Source organism: Aphis gossypii, chromosome 3, assembly GCF_020184175.1.
Source record: "Aphis gossypii isolate Hap1 chromosome 3, ASM2018417v2, whole genome shotgun sequence".
NCBI lineage: Eukaryota > Metazoa > Arthropoda > Insecta > Hemiptera > Aphididae > Aphis > Aphis gossypii.
In genome coordinates, this window is record NC_065532.1 from 52482892 (window position 1) to 52509081 (window position 26190).

The following is a 26190-nucleotide window of genomic DNA, read 5'->3' on the forward strand; positions in this document are numbered from 1 at the left end:
AGAAACCTCTTAACGTTTGGGTGTGGTCTAACATACGTTGCGATATAACAATAATATTAAAATTACAATGACAACTGGTATTGTCATTTCATCAGGGCAATAGTGAAGTAACTCAAACATCGTTTATTTTGAGTAAGGCATGATTTTTTACGGCTTAAGTTACGTTATCAACAAAATTACCAAATGTACATCATGGCGGTGATAGGGTAGGTAGGTATCCAAATTTCAAATTCTGACTTAAAATTTATTTTTTGTTATGTTAAAATTTCACATTATATTAAGTCTCTGAACTCGATTAACTTAAAATCCATCTGAATCTATGAATCTAGTTAGTAGACGCACTGGTGTTCTGCAACTGGTCATCCATAATATTATATTAATAAAGTAATAACTATCCGTCGTAGTTTCTTTTCGCTCGACGAACGGAATAATATAATATCGATAGAAGTAGAAACATTAAAAAATTATTTGACATAAAACGTAATAATATTGTGTATTACAAAAATAGACGGCGAGTAAAAAAAAACATTACAATATTATTATTAACAAATCAAACGGTATTGAAAAACTTAACGTATTTTGTGACAGACAAATAAAAAAAAAAGTGCCATAAGTACGTTCCTAAATAAAACATTTTTATAAGAAAACAAAAAAAACAATTTTCTATAGGAACTTAATTATGAGATGAGTGTGTTCTTCTATACAGCATATTATATAGAGCAACGTCGTTCATACCACAGGTAAACAATATAAACTTCACGTATTATCAGTTATCACAATAATTATTTATCTTTGTATTGTACATTACAATAATAATTATATCAATAGTAGCCTCTTATGTAATATTATATACACATACTCTGTAATTTATAAGATTTTACATATAAAAAACATTAGTATATTAGTAATCATCATACACTATACATATTATTACGCATCCAAAATAAAATATTTTGCTACGTAATTTAAAATTATATACATAATTATCTGTGGCTAAAGGCTCATCAATCCTATTGCAGGTTTTGAGTCAGATCTACCGTTTGTTCAGCCTGTACCAAATGACTGTTGTCGTTAGCACGTAAGTGCACAGAAAAAAGAAGCATATGTAGAAAAATTCAGGATAAATGTTAACTTGGGAAAATTCCATTTCGGTAAGAAATTTTATTGGGTTCTTATAGTGACAGTACATTTCGTCGGAGCACGGTAAAACGTCTCTGCCGAAGCCGTACAGCGTATACACGAGACTCTGAAACGACCCTCGTACAAAACTGAAGTAGTGAAGCCACACATAGATGGCGGGAATGTCCGTAAATCGTATTGCGAAACCGAACACAGACAAGAGTACTACAAACACTGGTCCGACGAATACAGACACCTGAAATACAAAAGATTCATTTTACTTCCACACGATTATATCTTTTTATAATCGCATTTATTGGTTTCTCATTAAAATTTTTATAAACCATATTATGCGGTATGATTAAAAAATATGAAATTAAGAAACATATTATTGTAAGTATATTTGAAAACAATTATATTTTAGGTATAAAGCATATATCAATATACAAGTTATTACTTATTGATATAGTACCTATTTTATATACATAATAACAATTAAGTGTTGAAAATAAATAGATACTTATATATGAAATTATGAAACAATGTCGAGGTAAAAATATTGATAATATATCATTTACACCAAGATACTACTATTTTCACTATAATATATTATATTGTGTAAGTAAGTATCCCTCGCCGTAATACGTTAAATAGTTTGATTTAAATAATATTTATTTATCTTACTTAATTTAATTAATTGTTATTGTTCAAACAAGTCTTAAGAGGTTCATAGTATTTCAATTGGAAACTGGCAAATGACCAGTATTTATTAACAAAGTGAATAGAAATGATATAAAAAAATTTACCTTGACTGGCAAAGTAGCGCCGCACAAAAATCCGGTACTCTGCGACGTCAGAGAAGTAACTACCAAAAAAATAGTGAAGTAACTGAATCGCATCAATTCCAGTGGTTGGTTCGTCATTATATAAGACGGTACGATGTAGACAAGGCAACACAGTATCTATGATAAAACAAAAATAATTAATATTATGATCGGTCATACAACGCTTTTTTAAAAATCATAACCTTTATTTTCGTAAGGGTTATAACACTTTAGATAAATAATTAAAGAATGATTTTTACTTAATGTGAATACCTATTTGTAGAATCAATCGATTATTGGAATAAAAAAAGAAAAACTTAAATCGCTCAAAAGCAATCTTCTACCACTATTAATAGATATTTTCTTTATTGATAAATTTTTGTTTTTGTTTTTAACAATATATTAATGTTTATGATAATATATAAGAAAAAGGTAATTAACAAAACATGACTTATGAATTCAATAGGTTAATAAAATCGATATAACCAATTTTTATTGTATTTTGTGACCTTACCTGAAACGGTATTTCAACTAGCAGTATGGATACCATATACGGGAAAAGTGTGAACCAACTGTTAAAATGTTCCCGCTTCAAAACTTTATATTCTAATGGAACTGTACAAACAATAACAGCAGTTTTTATAAATATTAATACATTCACACAACAATGATAACAAATATTATTTAAAGTACTATACTAATATTATATACTCACAAGAAACGATAACAGCCATCTGACCGGTGTAAACCAAAAACAAATTGGTACCGTATATGAACACCATGTTACTGATTACTACCGACGCATCGTTACCCACACCACGGTATAGGTATCCAAAAATAAGAGCAATAACCAAATGGGCGACGATCCGCAGCGTAAGGTTTGCCTGAAAATGATTAAACGTCAAAATAAAGTGGATGAACTTTTTTATGATAACTTCGAAATGGATTTTTTAAGTAAGTGAAGTTTACACTAACTAGTAGTATACACTTAATATACCTGCAAAAACATCTAGCAAGCATATTTGGTGTATTTTAAACGCTATAGTAAAGTTGTTAGAGTAAGTACTTTATTTATTTCAACTACACAATCGTTAGAACAAAACTCGATGTTACGGTACACAACTTAAAAAACTCCAAGATTTGTTAAGCATTGTTACATGTTAGAAAGTTTCGGAATTACAGCCTTATAGTTTAGTAATTTTTATTGACCAACAAGGTCTTACGTCAAAAAAGCACCAAATATGCTTACATGATAAAAGTGCACTATCAGTATAGGTAGTGCTTACTTCTGAGAAATACTTTTTTTTTTATCAAATTACTACGATCAGCATTATATTTATACTGTAGGTACATTTGAATAAATATTATAAATTATTTAATAATGTGCAATAATGTAGTTTATATAAAATTGGTATTAGTTATAATGTACTTACTTTGTTACGTTTGTACATGATTACATTTCGTAAATACAAATGATAAGCCTGTAAATAATATGGAGGTTTGTTTAAGATCTTGGTTTTAAATGGCTGTTTCTTGTCAACAATATTATTGTTTTTTAAGAACGTACCTATAAAATGAACGAATTATCATCACTATTATATATAATTGTATATCACAAGGTATAACAAAAACGCACCATTTTCTAGTTGTAATTCTTGATCACCGGAAATTAAATGACAGTTATTGTGACCGTTAATGTATGTGGTTTTTGTTGTATCAGCCAGTTTGACCAATACATCAGTCCCATACTCGCCTATTGCTACTTCTATCACTAATAATAATAATAAACAAAAAATATAATAATATATAACAATATGCAATATAAATAAATTTAAAAAACAAAAACAAAATATCTAAATAAATTTTAAAACTAAATTTTTATCCCATGATAAATCAAATACAATATAATTAATCACATATTATAAAATTAAATTTGACGTTTTATGTATACCTACTTAAACTCTGAAGGTTTAGATATGTATTTTGTATAACTATTCAAAATAATATATTTCTAAAATTCTAAATAATTCTACAGGAATAGTTAGGTATATTACAATTGCATGGTTTTCAACCAATACAAATTACAAGCGTGTAATTTAAAAATTAACAAGATGAACATATTATTAGTAGATTAAAAAATATACTTCTCAAAAAATATTATTTTTCAAATAGTACGACTGAATAAATTAATAAAAATTGTTCGTAATAAATTTAATTGAAATTTTCACTCGAAAAGATAAATCATTTTTTTAAATAAAACTGGTAAACATGAATTTTTTCAAAAAGTCTTTTAAAATAAATTCTAATCTGTTTATATATACTTACAGAAGTCTGCCGGATTATGATACGGTGGACATACGATGGTCCGTTCAGCAAAATAAGGAATAACGAAGTTAGGAGGTCCTTGGTAAATACAATGGCCAGAGCTCAACGCATAAATTTGATCGAATTTTTCAAATAGTAAAGCACTAGGCTGGTGCAATGTGCACACCATGGTACGATTTTGATTGTGGGCTAGGTCGGCCATCAATGATACGAACTGACTGCAAGATTGGCTGTCCAAACCTCTATAAAAATATTTTTTTGATTTAGTTCATGTCGCATCATAGTATAAATTAAACTATATAACTTTTATTATATTTGCATTTGCATCACATTTAAACATGGGATAGGTAACATACAAATGACAAGTCAATACTCAATAGTCACACTCTCATACTAGAATATACGTTTAGATATTAGATATGAATTATACTCCGAAAATAAATAGAACGATTCAAAATTCTGAAATTTGTGTGACCATACTTCACTTTTTATTTAGATTTTATATTAAATGTATTTTTAATATTAAGTAACATAAATAGAAAAATATCGGTCGATGTAGATATTGTTGAAACGTAGCCAAGTGAAAAGTCCCAATGTCACTAGATAATAATACATTATAAACGGTTTTATGCGAGAGATCATCCGCTTACGTTCTGGATGACGTCATGGTGAATGAATCAGAGTAATTACAAAGAAAATAATGATAATAACATACAATGAAAGGATCTTTCCGTGTTGAACAAAACTGGTCCAACGGTTTTGTACCGTAATAAATAATACTAAATCATCAAAAAAGTATATACGTAAGATTACATAATTACAATTACAATAGATTTTAAACGATCATTTTATAAAAACCTATACGGCTATACGTAATACGTAATACGTATACTAGAAGTTTCATTTTTCTTTAGAAAATTCATTTAGTTGTATATGCCTCTTTTGTTTTTTTACTGTAATCATTCATCAAAATAATATTGAAGACAAAACCTATATCAGTTATGACTTATGAGTTATATAAATGAAAAGTTAGGAAAGGTTACCTTCAAAAGAGTCACGTCGTAACTGACTCGTGAAGTATTATTAAAGTATCACTGCCTACCAAGTGTATACATATTAGATATTATATTATACAATAGACTAATTTTATAAACGATACTTATGACTTCAAAATTAAATCAAAATGGGAACGAAGTAAAACACCATTTTATAATATTACAAATACCTATGACAACAAATAAGATCAATTGTAATGTTAAATACTTAGTCAACATATTGTTTATGCATTATTAATTATGCAAAAAACTATGGTGGTTACTTATTTGTATTTATTTAAGTATACTTCTACGTCTGTCAAATAGTTAAACAATATGTTGACTAAACATTTATTATTACAATTGATCGTGTTTGTCGTCATAGGTATTTGTAATATTATAAAATGGCATTTTACTTCGTTTCCATATTATATCAAGTATTTTAAAGATTTAATTATAACTAAATTTATTTTTTTTTGTTTAACTTGGCTTTTTTTACACGGAGTTATAATGAAGTGTTTTTGGTGTGATACAATTGACAATTTTATAAACGATACTTGTGACTTCAAAATTAAATTAAAATCATTTTTAAGTCTAATAAATTAAAATAATAATAATAATAAAAGAATGATTATTTTATTTATATTATATTTAGGTATCTACTAAGCAAATGATCGAATAACCTATGACCAAACTTTAGCTACACAAATAATTGAATGCTTTTAAGTTATAAGTTATAACTATATCATAAACAATACACTTACAATTCATACAGTATTCCCGCCTAATCTTTATGTAATTATTTATTTTTTTTATTTTATATTCTAAGCAAAGTGATGAATGTATTGATTTTACAACGTGTTATTATTTTTTTGTAGATGAGTATTTACAATATCAGTTGTCGATAAAATGCTTCGATTTTTAAAAATGGGGATGGTTTTTATATCAAACTGTATATACCTAGTGTATACTTGAAGATCTAAAACTTAAAAATTCACAACCCTTATTTGTATAGTTAGAAAAATGAGAAATTTTACCTAAACTAATTTTAGAATGTTGAAACATTTTTTGGCTATTTACGGGCATAAGGAATTTTCAATTTTTTAATTTTTTTTTTTTGACATTTATATATCTTGTGGCTGGGGGTCATTCTGTTAATTTGCGCAACACCTAGAATGTTACCAGTCGAGATGGTGATTGTTTATAGCAACCAGTTGTACCAATATATAGGTACATGTACCGATGTATCTACATGTAATGTAGGTAAACACTCATTGCAGAGTAGAAATACTTAAACAATTAATACACGTTTTCTTATAAGTTATTAATTTTTGCATTGAAAATATCGAAAATCAATATTCATTACATTTTTTAAGTATTTAAAGTTATAATTTTGACAAAATTCATAAAACTTTTTTTATTTTATCTATGTTTTGAAAATTTAATACAAGATATATAAAGATACTATGGTAAAAAAAAAACATTGACTCTGAGTATATAGAGTAGTATATATTAAAAAAATTCTATTCTCTACCTACTTATTTATTTTTATTCATAGTTATTTACTTTATAAAAAATCAGATACCTAATTTATTATAAGGGACATTGAATATTAACTGAAACAATAATAACAATAACACATTATTATACGTATTATAAGATGATCGGTAGGTACTCACGTAGTGGGCTCGTCTAGGAACAATATTGACGGGTTGGTTATTAGCTCTAAAGCGATAGACAGTCTTTTTTTCTGGCCTCCGGAGAGGCGTTTGGTGATGGTATCTCCGTGAACGGACAAACCAATCGCGTCAAGCAAGTCTTCCACTTGGCTGGCCTTTGATATAGCCGACACGGTTGTCGGTAACTTGAGGTGGGCAGCCACTGTCATTGATTCCCTGACGGTCAACAGGTCACGTACGTAATCGTCTTGCTGTATGTAGCAGCTGATGTTCGCCATTTGTTTTTCATCTCGCAACGATTCGTTCAAATACACTTGGCCTGAACTTCCACTTATCCTGCAATGTAAACGTAAATCATGTCAGCCAGATCTTATATTTTAAAGTATAATTGGTTGCGTTCTAGAAAAATGTCTCTGCAGAAAGATCAAATGCTTGTGTCTTAAACCAAATATAAATTATATGAAACATCGCAACTAGAAAGAGGTTCAGTGCTTTTTGAAATTTCCAATGGATAAAATATTTACACCTATACTACAGTACAGATAAAAATTTGAGATTTGTATAAAACATACAAGTACTACTTGAAATACCTGTTATGGTAGAGATTTAAACGGTTTTGTTTTTTGGGTTGGAAGGAGTCAAAATTAAGATTGATTAAGCCCATAAATTTTAGGTTTATTCATTTAGTTATTTAAAAATATTATCTCTTGTACCACAGGCAATAATACATAATATACAAAATGTAGGTACAAATGAATGATTCAAATACTACAATCATTTCTATGCCAGAAAAAAAATCAAAAACTATAAAATTTTGTTATTTTTTATATGAGATGGGTCAGATTTAATATAAAAACTTACTATTGAATGCAAAAATTATCTAAAATAGTATCTAATTTAATATTAATATTAAATTTAAAAATTAAAAATTGCGCCAATAGAATATAAGTAATAAAATAATAAAACTCATTTAGCATACAATTTTTTTAGAGAGTTTTATGAAACCCAATATTTAATTTAAATTCACAAATAAAATATTATGGTTAATATTTAACTCGCATTGTAGATGAACAATACATGTTATACTATTATTATGTATCATTGCATAATTCATCAATATAATATTGCGGAAATATTAAGTTATTCATCATTATTACTGGCAATTTGAGTGCAGATGTTGTCCGAACTATTTAAAAAATGCATGGAGTGTTGCCTCCGTGCGATTTTAATTGGCTACGCCGTCACACGCGGAAATTTTACGCAGACTCCAATTATTGATGTTATCAAATACTATAAGTATGCATATTTATGTAATAATTAATAAAGTTACATTAAATTATTTAAAAATAATAAATATGACTTTCACGGTAGTTAAAATCTTATCAAAATAAACAAATTAAGAACACCTATATACTACATACTACTCTAAAACAAAGTGTAATAAAAACACTTTTGACATTTTTTCATTTAAAAATACAAAAAAGTATTTATAATAAATTCATGTCAATAGATTATTAAGTAGGTAATATAGATAAAAAATTAGCTTAACATTGGATTTTTTCAAAAAAAAAAAAAAAAAATTGAATATCCTTCATTTTAAAGTAATTTATGACACGGTTTTCATGTTTTATGTGTATTACGGTGTTCACAATCTTCAGATGTGTCTTTTACCTAAAATACTGTGGAATCTTGACGTGCATTACTCTATAAATATTTTTAATTAATATGTTTAATAATTAAAATTATTTAAACATTTTTTTAAATTACTTGTAAGTTGTAAAAATATAAAAATATTTGTCTTAATCAGGTAAAATAACTGAGTCAAAGCTACACAAGTATAATTTTATCATTCCTTATGAGGTAACTAACTAATGTGTTGATTTGTAATTTGTATACATAAAATATTGCACGTGGTTTATAATTCACGTACCTCAGTGTTTACCTGCATGGTTATTGAATCTTGAACAAAGACTAACATAATGGCTATTGTTTATCGGAAGCTTATCGAAATCAAAATACAAATCATTTGTTAAGTATATATTCTTATAAAATAACAGATTTTTTTTCTACAGTGTTCAATATTATGTAAAGATAAGTAATAAACTATCTTGGTTTGTGTTTACATTGAAAACTAACTAAACACATGATTAATTTAAGTACATTGTACAAAAATATATTTATACAAGTGCTACGTTGCTGTATATTTTACTTATGATTTAAAACTATTCAATTATTGAATTTTTATTTGTATTTTTTTTTTTTTTTTTTAATAACAAAATAATCAACTGACAATTATTGCCATGAGTGTAATCAAAGAATAAAAGTTAGTTCAACGTTATTATTTCCCCTTTATTTGATTTACACAATTCATACAAATTGACAAATTGTGTAAATTAAGTATAAGTAATATTTACTGAAAACAGTTCAACATTAAATAAAACTTTATCTGAAGAAGACAAAACGTGGGTTTTAGGTTAGTAGAATAATGTGTAAGTAGGTATATAGGTTACGACATTAATTTTTTTTCAACTAATAGAGAGATAAGCAAGAATTTATTGAGATAATTTTTGTTAAGATCATTTAAAGACTTATGATAACAAGTATAAGTTCTATAGCTGTTTTTGCAATTGTTTTAAATAAGGTTTTAATTTGTAAAACTGAGTGTAAAATTTGATTTAGGATATAACAAATTGTAAATTGTGTTTGTGGTAGGTCAGAGCCTTTTGGGGGGGAGAGGGCTATTATTTAACTTGAATTTTTTTAAGCGGAGCTCAAATTGATATGCATTTTGTCAAGACAGATTTAAGAAAGAGTTTGTAAAGATTTAGTTTTGTAAGGAATGTTGGTATGGATTTTAAACGAATAAATTGTTTTAAATGAGCATAGTTGCGTGAAATCGTATTTTTATTAATTATATGGTTTTAAATTTAAAATTATTTATTAGAAATACTATAAATTTAAATCTTATTTCAAGTATAAAATACTTCTAAATATTGATAATAATTTCAGAACTGCATTTTTACCCAACCATATAGTTCAATTTTCCTATATATCCAGGTGACCAAGTACCTAAAATAAATATTTTTGTCGCCTTAAGGTCATATAGATACAACGCAAACCAACAACCAAAATACTTGATGTCTTGTTCGACAAAAATTACATTTCCTACTTAGGTTTTTTTACTTCAAGAAACAATAGCGCGTGAGCTAGCATTTATTAATAGTACATTTTAATCTATTCATAATACTAAATTACACACCGTGATACACGACGTTTATTAAAATAGTATTGTATACACTCACGAGTATCCGGCGAGAACGTTGAGTAATGTGCTCTTGCCGCAACCCGACGGTCCCATGATGGCCGTTAGTTGTCCAGACCGGAAACTGCCGTTAATTCCATGCAAAATTTCTTTTTTTACTAGAAACGAAAAACAAATATTTACCAACCATGACAATTTTTAATTATACGTATTTTGGTACCTAGCTTAAGTATATTATTATTTAAATCATAGATCACTCATACAATAGGTTAGTGATAATATTTATGTATACGTAACACGCTTGCGATGTTAGCAAAGCTTTTATGATATACACTTCACTCAACGCTGTCTATTACATAAATACAATATACTATATTATACTAATAGTATTAAAGAAATCAAAAATTAAGATTTAATTAGGTATATCAGATTATAATTTAAGAAAATGTATACTTAATAAACCACATTAATATTATGACACGTTCTACAGTTTCTACACGTCAAATAATACATAATAATATATACTTTATATACTTTAATATTTTAATATTTTCGACTGTCGAGACATAACGGTAATAAGTAATAACAAATAAAGAAGTGTATATTACTATGTTTATACCTACTATTATAAAATATAATTGTTAATCTATCTTTACAGTTATTAAAAAAAAAAAAAAAACAAATAATTCACATAATTGAAGTTGAGTTTTATTAAGAAACATTGCGACTTGTTTTAACTTTTAACTATAAGAACATTGTATTATTATTTTAAACTATGAATAAAATTTAATAGTTCTAATTCAATCAATCTTTATTTCATATTTTGTTTTTTTAATAAATAATTGTAAAAATATCTTATCAATAGTATGAACAGCACCTACTTAGCTGGAAAAAGAACAGGAATTCAAAATATATATTAGTTTGACACGAAAATGTTTGATACGAGATACTCATAGAGCACACTAAGGTATATAATGTAGTATTTACTATTTATATATTATATAAGTAAAATTTGATAACGTGTGTAGTGATAATACTGCTAAAAAAAATTTGAGCTTGATCAGGTTTAGTCTAATAATCTTTCTGATGCGATCTCTGATCGTATCCTCGACCCGGACCTTAAAGTTTAATTAAAAATAAAAATAAAATAATCAGCATATCAGGTTTTTATGTAAGGAACTCAAAGGTCGTATTAGATATATGGAACAGCAATGTCGTCAAAGAACTAAACGTTGGATTGACGGTTCGTTGGGACGGAAACGAATTTCAAGGCGGAAATCGCTAGTTATATCATTTGATATTTAGATATTAAAAATATGATTGTACAACTCTAGCGTCGGATAAATATGGTTTTACTAAACATTTAATTCTACTTGCAGGTTCACCTTTATTTATACTGCACATTCCAAGGCTACAACCACAGGTGACATACACATATCTGGGTATTACTTTATTTATTTTTGTACTTTGATAGGTAGTATAATTAGCCATTTTTTTTTTTTTACATAGAATAGTTGATGAAATATTTTTTCATGATATAGTTTTATATGTTTATCATTAATAATCAATGTTATATTACATAATATTATTATACTATTATTATATTATATATTTATATTATCAATATATTACAAGTGATCGAACAAATAATTAAATAAAATACAAGTAAAATAAAAATATAGCAGTTTTTATTTTCGATGTATTTCCGTATACCACCTAGTTATATATAACTTTTATTATTGAATAATGCTCTTCGTCTATACTGTATGTAAACAATATATTGTTTCATTTTATTCAATAAACAACGGTATTATATCATATTATTATTATATCATGATATTATAAGTAATATAAAACAGAAATTATCCAATTAATTATTGCAGATCGAACATGAATATAATTTAGGTCATTCGACGGCCATGACACTCAACTTGCCCAGTTACCCGCATAATGATATTCTGTAGGCTCCTTGTACGTATTTTATATTATTCAGATCGAAGGCCAACGATGCACAACAGCAGTAACGCTTATCCGAAATTATTCTGCTACTGCCAAGTGATATTCGTAAATAACTATTACAATGATATAATTTATAATTACATCCTAGTTGAATAGTAAAACTCCCGCGGGGTGTTAATTGTTTACAGTTTTTACTGTATCTTCTATACCGGAAACCATCAACTTGGTCTTGGATTATTATAACATGAGAAAAATAAAACCTATAACTATAGACTTACATTTTTAATTTTATAATTGTTATTGCATGTCACCAAATATGACACAGCAGCAGGATATGAATTTATAAAATTATCGTTGATTAAATTTTATGATAGGTATTATGGTTTGTTTTTTTAATTTAACTTCAACAAAACATTTTATCGACCACCAAATAGTTACTATTTTCGTTACTAAGTACCTATCTATAAGGTGTCTACAGCACACAATATTGTTTACAGTGCATATTATGTTAAAATGAATTTCAACATACACAATACATAATTTTTAAGGATTTCGAAATTATTTAATAAGTTTTGTCCATAATAATAATAAAAAAATCTAGATATATAGAAAATTAAAAACAATAATGGTTATCGCTGACTTATATTCAAAATCAGATTTATGAAAATAGAACCAGAATAAAATAAAATCTATTTCTAGTTGTATACGTATGATACACAAACATGTTTATGTATGAATACTATGTATTACACATTAAATATTTAGTAAATTTTTTCTATTGTCTATACAATACACGAATAATGAAAAAACACAAACATTATAGTAGGTATGCAATAAAAATAGAAAATTAAAATACATTATTATTCAATTCTAAAAATATATGTTTGTATAATAATTCTTAAACATTAATTTTTTCACGTGTACTAATATTTCTTTTAAGATCTAGAGGCATATAATTATAATAAGTCGGGCCTAAGTAATCTAAAAATGTATGGCCAAACAATGTATTAGTATACTTAACTGCAAAATCATATTTTCTAATTTTTCTTTTATGATTATTAACATTATTCAATTGATCAATATTAAGTTGTTTAATAATGAACATAATTGCTATTTTTTTTATACAATAATTGTCTTACTGGCAAGACCCCAAATTCTTTATAATTTTCAATTGTAGATCCTTGTAGTGAATGCTAATTTAGGCAAATTCTAATAATATTATTTTGGTTAATTGTTAGAGAATTTAATACATAGTGTCTAAGACCACCCCATACTAATAAACTGTACTGAAAATTGGATTGGTATAGAGAAAATAAACTAATCTCATTGTTTGCTTTGGAATTATTTTTTTTAACTTGAACATATTATTATAAGATATGAAGCGTAGTAATTTTCCTAATAGGTTGTTAACACGTAAGTTAATTTCAAGTTATTATCAATAATTAATCTTAAATATCTTATTTTTAGAACTTTATTTCTTTATTTCTTATAGTTAATTGAGTTACAGTTCGTGGTATTCGAGCATTCATGGATTGATATAATAGAGCTAACAGTAGAATCAGATTTATTAATAGAGAACGGAATAAACACTGTTTTTTCTATGTTCAAGGATAGATTTATTTATTTCAATATTTGTAATATGAAAACCAGTTATGGATTTTTCATATACACCTACCAAAGTGTATCATGTGAGAAAACCAAACAGGTATCATCCACATATTATGTTGCTATATTGAACCCTCAATGTTAGAATCACAGATTTCATTAACATACAAAATAAATAAAATAGGGCCCAATACACTACCTTGAGGTACTCCATATTTAATTTCATACATGTTACCATTAATTCCATTAATTTTAACTGTTTGCTTTCTATTAGTTAAATAGCTTTTAAACCAAGAAGTTAGACTATACTTATTTATTTGTATGTTTATAAAATTTACATATTTTGATTTTAAATAATACAATTTTAAATCATTACTTTATAATATAATATATATTATGTAGTTTAAGTTTATAAATACCAAAAAACAAGTACTATGATTAAAATATTGAACATAACAACATTAAAAATAATCTGAAAAATTGTACACCACTTATGCTACATTATTATTCAATCCATCATGCATGACGCATAGAATTATTTAAACTTGCGTTAATATTTTATTAAATATAAATAAAATATTGCAATTTTAATTACTTATTTTCAAAATAGTGTGACTTGCGGATTTAGGAATTAAAGGATCCAATATAATTTAAATAATAATTATTGACCAAAAAAAAAAAAATAGTTATTCAATTACTGAAATAAATCAACAATTGGTTAATATGCAATAAATAGAAATTTGTTAATTTATAATTTATAAATTAATTGAAAATTTGTTTGTTATAATTTAAAATGTAAACATTTATTACTCGAAACCATTTTTTTGATTAGTTGGTCTGAGTGTGTTCAATAATTGTATAATTATTATCATTAACTTTAAACTGTTTTTTGTTGACTAAACAAAGATTAAATTATCATTATAGTATTATACTCAATTTCCGACCAATAATTATTATGTACCATTAAATCCAGTATATGAACATAATGGAGACATAGAAGCCATTCTATATAATGTTATGTTTTCTGAACAAAAAAACAAACATCATTATGCATCATCATAACTCGGAGCTACTCTCAAAATCTAAAAGTAAATAAGCTAGATTAGATAATGAATAAATCTTATTAAATGTTATGTTCTATATAATATTATAGTAATAAATATAAAATATTTAGAAGAATAGATTATATAATTACATTTTACTTAGAATTTCCATAGTAAAATTCCTATAATACTGTTAGTTATAAAAATTAAAAACTATATTTCATTGCATTTATTTCGTAATGCAATAAATAAATCATTCTACAATAGCATAATAGTATTTATAGAACTTGGTCTCTGTAATACAATGTCAAAAGTTGAGAAATATATTACATTTTTTCTGATTTTAACCTTTACTATTAATTTAGTAAAATGTTATCATTTTGATAAATGGGCGATTAATTATAGGGTTTAATTATTGAAATCCTTATAGTAAATTTGTTTCATGAATTTACATAGCAATGATAGAAATAGGAACAATGATAAGAGGTTATTGAACTGAATTAAAATATCGAATTATAATAACTCAAAAAAAATCGGAATTATTTGAGAAGTGGGAAGATTATTATATTTATTAATTATAATATTTTATAAATGTCAAATAGAAGTTATTCCTTCAAACATTTTTATTTGATATTAAATATTCAAATGTTTCAATAAATTGAATTAAACTAACTATTGTCGGTTGTATTGTTTCACCATATTATTTCAATAAAAAATGTAAATTTAAGTTACTTTAAGTAAAAAATTCTAATAACGTTAATGCTAAGTATAACAATACATTTTTTTTAAAGATTTCGAAATAATTATATTTACGAGTAATTGAGTGATACATTTAAACATATTATATATACCTACCTAACATAAAATATTTATAAAATTGATTTTATTATTATTATTTTGAAAAAATGTACCGTAAAAAAGAACAATAAAGTATTATATTAATATATATAATAGACCACAATCATCATTATTTCCATAGCTATATAAAAATATAATTACTCGAATTAAAAATGTAATTAAGATATTTGAAATTTAAAGATATATAAGATAATTGAAATAAAACAATAAAATTGGAAACGTATCTAACCATATAATATTAATAATAAGATAAGCAAGTAGGAACACAATAAAAATATTTAATAAAACATAATACAAGTTTTATGTAATTCAATAGTTGGAAACATTTAAATATGCGTGCCTTCAAGCGTTATTCGAGATAATTTTAGAACTTTTTTTGGCATAAAGCATCAGAAATACTTATTAGTTGGCTTAATAATATTATAAATTATTTACTATTTATGAAACCATTATAACCAATTAGTGATAGAAGAGGTTAAGTCAATACAATATACAACTCTTTGTTTATATTGGGTTTATTGTATATATTTAATAATCAACCAACAAATTTTAACAATAATAAATTATACAAAATCAAATATTATTTTAAATTCAATAAAAACTCAGAGTCCGTGATTTATATTTATTATTATATAAGACTATATTATATACACTTTCGATTATTATTGTTAGTCGGGCATTGACATTACAGAAAGCAACCCGGTTCAAGGTCACCAAGACTCCAGTTGCCACAATAATTCACTAATAATTAATAATAAACTACAATTTGTGTAGAAACTTTACTAACTACTTGCGGTTATGAGTTTTAATTAGTTTTAAATGCATATCTATTTTAAAATCGAATGGCATAAACTATTTGTAAACATTATAATATGTTCAATATTTTTCAGCATATACATTGTGGTACATAATACATTGAAATATTTTTATAGAATGTGTATACAATATAATACCTATCTAATAGAACCAATTTAATATTTTATATAACATAAATCATAGTTAAGTAAATAATTAAATATATTATATTTAATATTTTTAAATACCTATACCATGAGGGGGAGGCGTAATTTATTCTACAAACTTACAAATATCTAAGTTTAAAATATGAATTAATACCAGTATTAAAGTCTTAGTATTTCTTATTGTTATCTTTTCATTCTCCATTTTAAAACTATATATTTGGCATTAGGTAAATAATTCATTTTATTTAAAAGTATAGCTTTATATATTTATACCTTTAATCAAGTATAGGTGGATAAAAAGTAAAATATGTATCAATTCTAATATTCTATATTTCTATAAAATAAAATATTATAATAAATAAATAGTCAAATGTTCTTCCAAATTCACTCAACTTTTAACAGCCTGGCCCTAAAAAGGGTTAAAAATGTATTCAAATATAAAAAGAAAACAAAAAGTTAAAAGTTTTCCTTTTATATTTGAATACATTTATTTTTCTACTAATTTCTTTTTGGCAGGGATCAAGGCATTCCTTCGAGTTATTGAAAATTTGACTTATACAGAAGTTTGAGTTATCGAGGTTCCACCGTAAATATAAATACATAACATTTTATTTGAGAAAAATGTACAACGGAATGGCAAATAATACTACAAATAGGGACCAATTTTTTTAGATCTCAGTCGTGACGCCTCAAATAATCATTACACTAAGCATGGCGGGATCGAAATAAAAAATCACTAACAAAAACCAGAAGTGACGACACGACTACAGCTATAACCATCATGTACGGTGTGATTCATATTATATATTTTGTGCATTGTCGCGTTCCGTATAGACGTCACACACGCAACTGCGTTGAGACGCGCCGACAATATCAAAATATCGTACCTACGTGTCGTCGGCGTCGGCGTCGGCGTAGGCGATGTTTCATCAAGTTATTATTTTGAATCACATGAATATAATATACTCAGACGATGATAAAAATTAATATCACAACTATCCTATACAATATTATCAAGGACAATTAATCGCCAAAACAGGAAGGAGAGTATACCACATCCTATTAAAACTCAAACATATAAGCTATTGGTGTGTACTGTGTACTGTTTATGTATGGCGATAGGTGTATGTATATTATATTATATTTTATTTAAATTTTTTTTTCGCTGCTTATTGAAAACTGTCACGCGTCACGTGTATCCGTTGATAAACGAATGTTATAATATTATAATATTATTATAATATTCAATAATTATAGAGTGTGGGCAACCACTGCAGATACTGGTATATGTTATCATGTATAAGTCATATAACTACCCTAATTGTTGTTTTAGTACATAAATCAACAAACGAGATTTATAATAATTATTGAGTATTGTCTATTCAGAATGGTTTTATACAGAAAAATATCAACTATTCTCATAGTCATGACAAAAGTAAACCGTGCAATAGTCATAAAATAAAAACGTGACATCCATCCAAAAAACCAATTCCGATTACGACCACAAGCTATTTCAAAATCAACTATTACTAAAATATATATTATATATGTATGTTAATTTTAAACTATTATTATCACTTTAGTATATAGGTAGTAATAATTTATTATAATATTGCCCTGTACGACTAATATAATAAACTTGTATAATTTTAATAGTATGATTTTTAAAGATTTAGTTTACCTACTCCGTTATTTTTTAACTAAATTAAAATCTATAGTAATCTAAAAAATGTTAACTTAAGTTTTTTCTATATATTATGTACTATTATTCAAAAAAAAAAAATGCATTTGTCATGAATATAAAAAAAAAGACTAACATTGGTTTTTAGGAAGAATGTTTATTATATTTTATTACATTTAGCTTAAAATAGAAAATAAATAGAAAAAATCAAAGATCTTGTACATTTTTTTTTTTACAGCATCTGCATAATTTAGAGCTTACAGATGGGTAAGGTATAAAAGTAATAATATTGTTGTAGACATAAATGGATGCACCAGCGATCAAAAATCAAAAATAATACTCATACAAATAACACTTATTAATTACTATATTATTATAGTTAATCAATTTATATTATATATATATATATATTATATATATATATATATATATATATATATAATATAAATTAAATATAAATATATTATTATTATATATAATATATATATACGGGTTATATTGTGTCCAAACTCCGAAGAGATGACAAAGAAGCAACATATATCTTTCAATCGATATCTTAAAAATAAAACATTAGAAGATGAGTATATTAAGACTAATACAATTCATTTTAGTGTACTAAACATTTCCTACAAAAAAATCAACTTGACTTGACTCATATTTGTTTTGAACTTGAACTTTTGACGAAATAAAAAATTGAAACAATTAATAGTCATTTGATTTCGGTACGTAATAGTGCGTATAAACGTTACATTCTGCTCCAAAGACAATATTACATAGAGAATTTATTTGCCATTTCAAATATGTATTATAATTTCATTAGAAAATCTGGATATTTTGATTAAAAAAAAAAACATAATACACTAAGTTTTAACCTTGAATCTTGATGACCATACATTAAAAAAATTAAGTAAAATACTAATAATACTTTTAAAAATATTTACATTCAAAAAACTAAGAACAATTAATAGCACAATATCTAAACATCATCACTTATTATTAACAATAAACTTAATATATTATACAATCACTTGTCATATTCGAGTATGATTTAGCAATTAGTAAAGAATTAAAAATATTCAAATAACCCGTAGGTACCTAGTTATGTAATTAGCATAACAAATATAAAATAAATTAAAAATTACGCCAAAAATATATTTGTTAAAACAAATAGTTCTTATCAATCCAAGTTCCGACAGTATACAATATACAGTAGGTATAAATTAAATTAACTATAATTATAATAGCTAAAACGTGTATTTGCCTATGCTAAACGTATAGATTTCAACTTTATAAATCAAATGTTTACCAATAAAAATCTATAGAACGGCTAAATAACTATTTTGAAATCATAATTCTTTAAAATAATTTAACCTGACCACTCATACTGTGGTTAAGATTTAAACATTACATTAGAAGTATTAAGTAATTAATTGTACAAATGAGTAAATGACAGATGGTAATTGTTACAATATTATGTGCCCATGTATAGTATTATGTATAGATATATCGTAAATCATATTAAGAAATTAATTAATATCGCATGTTATAATGAACAATGATTCATATTTTTAAAATTTAATTCAATATTATTTAGTTTTCGTCTTAAATAAATCAGATAACAATATTTATTAACATAATATACATTATTACATTCATTTTTATATTTATGTTATATGATAAAACAATTTCAAAAAGTAAAGAAAAAAAAATACAAAATAACTGTTATTTATTGCAGATGCTTATATAAGTCTCCCATAAGTCATTTAATCCTTTAGGCTTAAGGACTTTGGCACATTAATGTTTTATACCATTACTCATATGATACATTTGTCTTACATCGATTAGGTTAACTAGAGTTCAACGGCATAATTAAGTTAAATTTATAAAATATTAAAATTATTTGAGCGCGTTAAACTATTTTGAATTAAAATGATAAATAATAATTATTTATAAGCACGCAACATGACGTTTAAGTAAATATATTTTAGTTCTGTATTTTGTAAGTATTTTATACGAGTACTCGTATATTACGTAGGTATATTATTATATTGTATGCTTTAAATAAATTTGTAAAAATATCATTATTGTATATTTTATTCTACGTTTTACAATTAAATAGTGAATCTATTGTTAATATTATATTTTTATGTAAGTACAGAGAAATATATAATTTAGAACTTGGTAAATAATATAATATTTATAAATAGTATACATCATTATTCAATCAGATATTTAATTATAGTTTATTATAATTTATAAGTGTTTCAATCTTAGATAAAAGGAGTAAAGTGGCAGGTAATACTTTTTCTCAACCAAATTTTATTACAGCACATCAACAAATATGTACATTGTACTGTATAATATTAGCTAAAGTCTAATCTAATAAAAAGTATAACTAATAACGAATCTTATCGAAGCTACAAAAAAATTATTTATAATGATTCATAATTTTTATATGATATCATCATCGTGTAACAGTGCACAAAAATACTAAAGAGATAGAACGCGATCGACGTAAGTCGTCACGTCTGCATTAAGTATCAATACCGACAGACGACAACCTACAGTCATCAAGTTTATTCTTGAATCTTGATTCACCATACTTCTGTAATCTGTCATTTAATTTATAATATAATCATATTATAAAAACTTATCATCCAATTTTAGAATCAGAGCGAAACACTGAATGTATTTATTTTTCAATGATTTAGGTGTGTCTCGGTGTTTGTTTTTGTTTCTCAGCGCTTTTTGGATTAGTAAAAACATTAGATTTTCAACAATCTGTTTTTGAAGAAAAGTATATACAGCTGGTTTTTTTTTAAGGGAGTGGTACAAACACAGACTTCTATACTAACTAGATAAGGAACTCGTATATTATTTATATTATTAACATTGAAGCTCGCGTATAAATTTCCGCCATTAACTACATATAATATAATATTATATATTATAATAATATTTTATATTATTATTAACTAATCAAAAAAGGAAAGAAAAAAAAAGAATATTCAAAAAACCAGTTTTTAACAATCGACTTCAAAAAGTTATAATTCAAAAAATAAAATAAAAGCATTTAGATTTTAGATAAAAAAAATTTTCAGTCTAAAGGCTCGAAAAATTAATAAAAATTGCTCATAAATTGTTTTTACAATTAAGTATTTAAGAAAACGGAAGAAACATAGGCACGATTTTTATTTACAAATATATTAAGTTAAAAATTGGACATTATAACGAATATTTAGAAATTATTTTTTAGTTAAAAATGTAAAAAATTTCTAATTTTTTTAAAATTGTATAATAATATATATTATACAATAGTATATTACGTTATTTTTAGAAAAAATGCTATCAACCTATCGTAATACTATTAGTAAAATTAATTAGGTACTATGATAACACTTTCAAAAAACAAATGATTAAATATAGGTAGGTACTTAGATTATACACTATGCTGGTAGACTAACTGACTGAATACTCTTAGAATTGTTTTTCTTAGTATACAGTAGAGCAATAAATTATCAGCTACTTTTCACTTTTAATTTATTTTAGTCACTTTTTTGAATTTATTGTCTTAACTATCATTAATTTAATTATTTTTTTTTATATATAGGTGCTATTTTTTTCATTTTCGCAGTGCAGTAGTGTGCATTTAATGTTTATTTATATTTATAAAAAATGAAATTTAAGAGTAACAAAAATTCAAAATTAAGGAACTATATTGGTAGTAATATTATAATTATTGAAGAACAATATCCCTATCCTTATGATTGTAGTTTTTAATTTTTTATTCAGTATTAAATTGTATTTATTTATTTAGTTTAAAACTAAAATAATCGAATTAAATATCAACTAAATTTTCCAGGTTAATATTATATTATTTAAAAAAACTACTCGTATTAAATGATAGGTACATCCCATACGGTGGATTATTAATAATAAATAATAATTTATTTAGAATGTCAACTCTGAGTTTATCTATCTAATTGAAACGTATCACAGTAAAAATTTTGTGGTAATGCTCCGATGACTACCAAAAAAATTGACAAATATAGTTTCAACGACTTTTGATTTTATCGGAAGGACCGGATGCGTGCTCTTTGTTCCATTGAAAAAATAATTGTATTATCTTCTATTATAATAATTTTTAGTACCTATATAATATTATAAAATAAATATTCATTTTTAAATAACTCACATATGATTAAATGTATTTGGATATAGATTCAATAAATAAATCATAAATCTATTTAAAATATTCAAAAACGAAATCTCAAAAGAAATTTAAAATTGTGCATACTTAATGTGATGATTTAATCAAATAATTCAAATAGAATTAATTTAATATGTAAAAATGAAATACTAACAAGAGTTAAAATCCAAGTTTTAAGGTAGGTATATTCATTATAAATTATTCATAGTGTATATTTTTAAGTGATGAGTGGCAGATAGATGACAACTACAAATAAATATAGGAATCTAGAAATATCAAAATATAGAATAGTAATTTAACCTTGGCATTGATAAAATACTATAGGTATTGACAGAGAACATCGAATTAAACGTAGATATTAATATATTAATATTTATTAAGCGACTAGTATTATTATACTTCCTATATAATTTTATGATAAATTGATAACTATTGAAGATTCAACATATTATGTTTATTTAATGTACAATTAAATTAAAATTGTGTATTATTTGTAAGCTATACAATCATTTTGGAAAACTACATTACGTAGATATACTTTATAAGCTATAACTTGGGTTATAACTTACTGTTTTTTGAAAAAAAAAATCAATACTTATAATATATTAAATAAATACTATACATATTTTGTAATATATATTGTGTAATTTAAAAAAGTCTTAATATTAGGATCAATTTGTACCACAAACAGTTAAAGAAAACGTTTCAACAGCCCCAATAGTGTATTAAAGTCAGCAAAATCTTCAAGGACCCTCCGTCATATCAGGTCCTTAAGAGAACTCAGAGCAATTTTAAATTTTTCTACAAAATAAATTTAAATCCAAAATTGTAAATATTATTATTCTGTATAGGTAAGTATATTATAACATTTATTAATATATACTTTTAGCTTATAAGTTAATGTAGGCTAAAAACTATATACTGTTATTGTCTGTTGAAGACTTTTATCTTATAATATATTACTGAATACTGGATACTGGATACAATAATAGATAATTGATATTATAGTAGAAAAATGTTCACCGAATTTGAAGTTGTACCGTTGACGCAGGATTGAAGATATAGATACAAAACGAAACTTGTACAAAAAATACCTCGAAAATTACATTTTTATACGATTACATGCTTATAATTTATAAAACAAATGTTTCCTTTCCTTCCTTTATAGGAGTTAAATTATAGGTGTATATACATTTTTATGATTTTCTAGTAGTGCAAATAATATGAACTAATAATAATAATAAAAGTTTCAAATAATAACAATTATTGTATAAGAATAGGGTGTTATGTATAAAGTGATTAAATATAGTATGATACTATATTATATTATTCTATATACTTTGAATATCTTAATTCCTTACTCTTTTTTTTTAACGAGCAATTTTTTATAATGTTATAACTTATAAACGTTCTATAATTAATTAACATTATAAGCTGACAAGCCTTGTTTATAATCGTATGTCGAATACAATATAATGTATCTATTATTAATTTAAAATTTATAATGGTACCTAACAAATGAAATAACAACTCTCTAGCATCGATATTCGGTATGAGTGAAGCGAGGTGAGTGACCACACGTAATTGATATATTCTGTCGAGCTTTGTTAATAATTTATTTAATTCATTATAACTTGTAAAAAAGTATTATTTTTTTATCAGCTTTATTTTTTTTAACTGTATTTTACTATTTATATTATTCTTATAAGCTTGACCCCCATATTTTACCTTGACAATCATTTTATTTTTTATTTTGATAATCTTTTCTTCCTATGAAATATAATCTATAGTATTCTAATATCTACACATATAAATATATGATTATTTACAATTTTATTTTATTTTTATCAAACGTTTAAATTTGTTTTAAACACACACACACACACATATATATATTATAACCACCGTATTCATTAGCCAGTATTCAGTATTCATCTAATAAGTATAATTGTATACTTAATGTAATTAATAATTTTTTATTTATTATTATTATTATTTTTTTAATAGAATTAATTTAAAAACAATATTGACATTTTAAATTCTGTTTCAATAATTAGTTTTACGTATTTATTAATTTATACTTTGGGTTCTATATTCTTAGAAAATTATATTTAATATGCAATCTTATAACGGTTCTCAAAAAAATAAATATACCTATTTCATGGGTACAATACAAATATAAAATTGTTAAGTAGACAAGACATGTTGTATATATACAAACTGTATAAGTAATTAATGTAATGCATGTTATAATACTTATATTATACATTATTTCCAAACACACGTTACAATCAACATTTCTCGAAAGTTTCATTCAAAATATTTCACTTCCTCAAAATAATGATTTTTAAATATAGTTTTCGATTATATAATAAGGCACAGTCTTATTATAATATCTACTTTTAAATCTAAAAACACTAAACAATATTAATAATAATTAACACATTGATATAATAATATTGTATTATGCTCATTTGTGTGAGATCAATTTATCGCAAATTAGGTACTACTAAAACTTATTTTTAGTACAAACTGTCGATATAATTGTTTTTGTAAAAAATTGATTACTATAATAATACTAAAATAAAAATAATTCGATAAATAAAAATTATGATATAACAGGTAGGTGCATCATTTTCGATTTTCTAATAGACTGGAAGCATGTACACTGTACAGTGTATACTGTATACTGTATACATAGGTATATTGGTAGGTACCTATTGTACGAACTTAATACTACGATGAACTAATGATTTTCTACCCGTATACATGTTACCTATCGGCTATCAGTATTTTATCAAAGTACAGCCTAGTTTCGTCATTAAATATTATATTATACTTAGGTAAGTAGCGTAGAGCCGACACTAACCTTTTTTGAACTTGCTGAACGTATTTACGGTGTAGGTGAGATTTTGAAACGACAAGTCAACTTCGGCCTTTTTCGGAAACATTTGCATTCTTTTACCGGTCACGTTGTTATTGGACGCGTCATCAGTCCTATACTTAACGTCGTCCGCCATCACTTCTCCGTTTGGAGTACACGAATTGAGTATTTCAAAACAAACTTTAAGTGTGAGCTTTCAAGGAGTTGAAGAAAACAGGCAGTCGAATGGGGTTGTGTGTATGCTTATAGTGTTTGTATAAATAATTCTCAAAATACGACGACTGAGGTGTATCACGTTACGTTCGGATGCGGTAAGGATACATTTCAAAACCGTGTCCGTCGTCTATAATATAAACACGGGAATTCACCCGGCGGTTTGTCGTACGCAAAACGAGTCGTAAACAAAACAAAAAAATTATCGATCACGAAAAAACTAATTTTATTTCCGTTCGTTCGGGAGCTCGTTTTTCACGTGTTCGTTTTAATTTGTATTATAATTATTTCGATCGTTTTCGGCGGTTCCGTACAACGGCCATGCGGGAGCTACAATTTAAAAATTATAATTTTGAGAGGGAAAAATACGTGAAACACTGACGACGGACGACCGGCGGCTGTCACTACTGGTGAACAGTAGTGTACTGTCTAGTGTGTTGAGCTCGATATATTATTATTATTACTATTATTATCATCATTGCTCTGTGCCCTCCGTCGCCGCCGCCGCCCACCACTCCCCTTTTTATAGGAC

At 25.3% G+C, this 26190-nt stretch overlaps 1 protein-coding gene across 1 annotated transcript; it reads right to left on the reverse strand.

The window, feature by feature from the left end:
• Positions 1-474: 474 nt before the first annotated feature.
• On the reverse strand, positions 475-26093 carry LOC114119236 (ATP-binding cassette sub-family G member 1-like). Its single transcript, XM_027980736.2, has 10 exons — positions 25431-26093; positions 10284-10401; positions 6982-7317; positions 4269-4510; positions 3580-3714; positions 3377-3510; positions 2659-2827; positions 2458-2558; positions 1926-2081; positions 475-1375 (listed from the first exon to the last, which is right to left on the reverse strand). The coding sequence occupies exons 1-10, from the start codon at positions 25579-25581 to the stop codon at positions 1034-1036; spliced, it is 1884 nt and encodes a 627-aa protein (XP_027836537.2). The 5' UTR covers positions 25582-26093; the 3' UTR covers positions 475-1033.
• Positions 26094-26190: the final 97 nt, after the last annotated feature.